At 41.8% G+C, this 4266-nt stretch overlaps 1 protein-coding gene across 4 annotated transcripts in view; it reads left to right on the forward strand.

Moving 5' to 3' along the window:
* TMEM131L (transmembrane 131 like) overlaps positions 1–4002 on the forward strand; it is a 177109-nt gene extending 173107 nt beyond the window's left edge. For 3 of the 4 annotated variants that reach the window (XM_017498784.2, XM_017498783.2, XM_037727964.1), the window contains exons 33-35: positions 766–854; positions 1992–2131; positions 2860–3270. In XM_017498784.2, coding sequence (XP_017354273.1) covers positions 766–854; positions 1992–2131; positions 2860–3135 — 505 coding nt within the window. In that variant the 3' untranslated portion in view covers positions 3136–3270. Of the gene's footprint in view, positions 1–765; positions 855–1991; positions 2132–2859 lie in introns of all 4 variants that reach the window. The other variant, XM_017498782.2, reaches the window with a different exon arrangement.
* Positions 4003–4266: the final 264 nt, after the last annotated feature.

The raw sequence follows: 4266 nt of genomic DNA on the forward strand, positions 1-4266 counted from the left end.
TAGAGACAGGATCTTGCTTTGTTGCCGAGGCTGGTCTTGAACTCTTGGTCTCAAGCTATCCTTCTGCCTTGGCCTCCCTAAGTGTTGATATAGGCATGAGCCACTATACCTGGCCCACATTTAAAATTTTAAAAGATCAAATAATTTGAGTGTTGAAAAACAGTTACACAATGGCAGTTTCTCAAATTTGCTATTTGATACTAATATGTCATTCAATTAGGGAACCTTAAGAAAATTAGATAATCTCAGAATCCATTTGCAGGTTTCCTGGGTTCAGCTTATTGCAACAGTATTTCCTATCTCATTTCTATAATAAGAATCTAGGTTGCAATAGGGATCATTATCATGAAGTATAGGCTTTATAGTTAGGACCTCTCTAAGATGCATGCTGGTCTCACTCTAAGTGGACATTTTTAATAGAACATATTTAAGTTTTTCAGATGTGCACAAAGACACTTCAAGGTATTCCAGCTGTTCTGTCACAGTGCTGATAAAGCCACGGCTCTCTACTCTGTCTCTAGTTAGACTTAACAAACGTGGTGACAAAGGAAGTGTGTTCCTAGTCCACGCCATCCATCCCGCACATGGTGTGTCATTAGTGGTGAGCATTTAGTAAGTCTTTGATTCTGTGACTTGAGAAAGTATATCTTTTATTTTCCAAAATTGGGGAATTCACAGTGATTAGGATGCTAGGCAATTAAAATCATTTTCCTTTTTCTTTATTTGATGTCTTGACCACTTGTTTTTTGTTTTTTTTTGTGGCAGTTTTATTGATTGGAGTGCAACATGCGAAGGCCAGTTTTCCAGTGCATGCTGTCCGTTGGAATTGAATGATTACAATGCCTTTCCAGAAGGTAAGAGCTCTTCAGACAATCCCAGTGCCATTCTTTTATTCTCAGAAGGTGAAAGCCGGAAGTGTGTGGACTTAGAAGAATGTGCCATTTAACAGTGAGCAGACTTTGAGAATGAGCTTACAGTAGACTGCTGAATGGCTTCATGTGGATCCAATTTGCACTGATGCCATATATAATTTTATATGACCCTCAAAAAGTCCTCCAAATTTGGGTGTCTGGGGGCATCAAAAATAACTGTAATCCATTTAGTCCTTCTAGTTAGGTAGAACTGGGTCATTTGGATCTGTGGGAGGTAACATGGCTGGTTATCCATTGGGAGGCTGGGGGCTTTAGCTGCTTGCTCTTCTTTTTAGGCAGGTAAGTTCTGTGTGAAATGGAAACATTGGCCTGCTTCCCATTAGGTCCTACTTCTCTGCCGTTGGGTGGTGCTGCAGAAGGAAGGAAAGGAGCTTGGAGGGGAAATTGTAGAAAATTGCAGATGCTTGGGCTCAACCATCTGTAATAATAAAAAAGAGCTATGGGATTTCCCAGGTCAACTGGAAAATGCTCTATTGTGCATTACTGTTGGATCATGGTTTCTTATGCTAGAGTTGCCTTTTCAGGAAAGGGATGTTCATTCTTACTTAGGTTTTGATACATGCATTGCTCCATGCTAACCACAAGGGGGTGCTTCGGGAATGTGCTTATGATTGTGAGGGTCTGTGTTAATTATGTTCTTAATGCTATCTAAGGAGTCCTTGGTTTGGGATTGCTTTATCAGCACATATGATATATGTGTAGGTGGCTGAGGTTGGCATGACAGGTAATAAAAACATTTTAAAGACTGGCAAGAATCTTGACACTATTTAGATCTCTAGTAGTATTTTAGTGTACTTTGTGTAATAGAAAGATTCCCATCAAGTGATCAAACAGAGAAAAACAAGCCCAGAGGAAGACCATCCACATTGAGGGCTTCCCAGGTTGTGTGTCTGATAAACAGTTTTAATCTTGAGAATGATGTTGAAATGACTTTCCTGGTCCACGCGGACCAAGTATTTATGTCAGTATAGTAAGGCCTTGAAAGCTTTTTAGCCTGAGTGAGAATTCAGTTCTCAATGAAAATGTTTACTTATGATGATATTCTACCATTCTTTCTAGAAAATATGAATTATCCCAATGGCTTCCCCTGTCCTGCCGAAGTTCAGACAGACTTTATGGATCACAACTCACAGTCTACCTGGAACACCCCGCCCAACATGCCTGCTGCCTGGGGACATGCCAGTTTCATCAGCTCTCCGGTAAGTGTTGCCCGTCCTGTGCTGGGAAGCCCTGGGCAGCTCTGAACTGTTTCCAGTGCTTCCTTAAGCCTGGTCTCAGCTAGCTTTAGTGTTAGGTTCAGACTAGCCAAAACCTGGCTTGTTTCTTTTAGATCACAGAAGCCAGGGCTGGCCACCCTCTGCAGGAAACTAACATGTAATAATCAGATGGGTGTGATCTTGCAGACATTGACATTCTGGCCACCCCAAATGAAAAACATCCCAAAATGTACCAAGCAGTGGTCCTTTGTAGATAAAATTGAACATGGGCCAGTCCTCTGTGTGACACAGCTGTCTTTACGTCAGTGGTAAGAGATGAAAGTCCCAGGAAGGTCAGTGGGTGGTCAGGCTTCCAGCATTCCCTGCCTGTGAGCACAGCTTTCCTGCTCAGAAGCCCCGCAGCTTCTCCTTTCACATCCACTTGACACTTATTTTTGTGTTTTTCCGGATAGAGGGTATTTGATCTGTGGGTTCTTCCTTGGGTTGTAAATAAGTTTATCCCATTACATGAGGATTTCACAGCCTTTCCTTTGAGAAAAAACGGATTTAACCCAGATTTAAATTGAGAGTAGTCTAATAACTTCCAAGTAGCTCGATACCATTGTAGTATTCAGTACTTTGCATTCAGTGTTGACATTACCTTTCTAAGGCTTCTTCTTCTTCTTCTTTTTTTTTTTTTACTTATTTTTCCTTCCTCATTTATGCTTCAGCCCTACCTCACAAGCACCCGAAGCTTGTCTCCAATGTCTGGACTTTTTGGTTCCATCTGGGCTCCGCAAAGCGATGTGTATGAAAACTGCTGCCCCATCAACCCCACCACGGAACATTCAACTCACATGGAAAACCAAGCGGTCATGTGCAAGGAGTACTACCCAGGGTTTAACCCATTTCGTGCCTATATGAACCTGGACATATGGACTGCCACAGCAAATAGGAATGCAAATTTCCCACTGTCTAGAGACTCCAGTTACTGTGGGAATGTGTGAAAAGAATCGGATTTTTAAACAATGTGAATAAAGAGGCTTGTGTTTTCATTACTAGTGTAAACTGGTTTTTGAGCTAGATTATGACATTGGTGGATATTTTGGCACTTTTATATGAAAATAAATTTTTTATTGAAATCCGGGTGCTCTATATTTTTTCAAACTACTCATGAATAAGTGGTAGAAACAAAGCATCTCTATGTCAGATCTTTCAAAAGTCAAGAAGGGTGTCAGACATGCCAAATGTTTTAAATCTGAACAAGGGAGACGTCTAAGAAGGTAGGAGTTGCGCAAGAAATTGCTGCTATGGTTTTCTTCCCCTGAGCATCGCATCCACCTGGGGAGCTTTCAAAAAATGAAGTTGCTCAGGTGCTGGTCCCAGAGATTCTGGTTTAATTGATCTGTGGCTCAGACAATTGGGATTTTTAAAAAAGTTTTCTGGATTATAATGAGCAGCCAGTGTTGAGAACTGCTGGAAAGCCCAGCTTAGCAAGTTACTTGCTTGGGCGGACTGTGCTCAGGGGTGCCGCGTGGGGTTCTTTCCAGGCCTGGTGTGTTGCTGGGATGAACCAGAGCTCCCTAGAGCTGTTCTCTCCTTCCCACTTACAGCAAGGACTGTTCCTCCGTCATGCCAGTCCTTGAGGGCAATGACAGCAGCAGGGACATTCTGGCAAGTGTGTGGTTTTCCTCCCAGTGAGCAGGCTAACCCTGAGGACAGTAACCTAGGGGAGGTTAGGTGGCTGATGCATGTGTTGCCAGATCAGTTTGTATCTCTTGTCATTGATCTTAGAAGTCCATTTTACAGTGGAATTATCTATTTGCATGTATAAACTTTGAAAATGTTTTTAAGTTTTAATAAAGTTATTTTTACATGTTGTTTTGTCTTTATATTAGAAATTCTATAGGCGTGATTTTTTAAAATTTAATTTTATTTATATATATTATTACACTTTAGGTTCTGGGGTACATGTGCAGAACATGCAGGATTGTTGCATAGGTACATACATGGTAATGTGGTTTGCTGCCTCCATCCCTGTCACCTATATCTGGCATTTCTCCCCATGTTATCCTTCCCCAACTCCCTACCCCCCACTGTCCCTCCTCAACCCCCCCCCACAACAGGCCCCAGTGTGT

This window comes from Cebus imitator, unplaced genomic scaffold (assembly GCF_001604975.1).
Source record: "Cebus imitator isolate Cc_AM_T3 unplaced genomic scaffold, Cebus_imitator-1.0 Scaffold251, whole genome shotgun sequence".
In the NCBI taxonomy this organism is placed as follows: Eukaryota; Metazoa; Chordata; class Mammalia; order Primates; family Cebidae; genus Cebus; species Cebus imitator.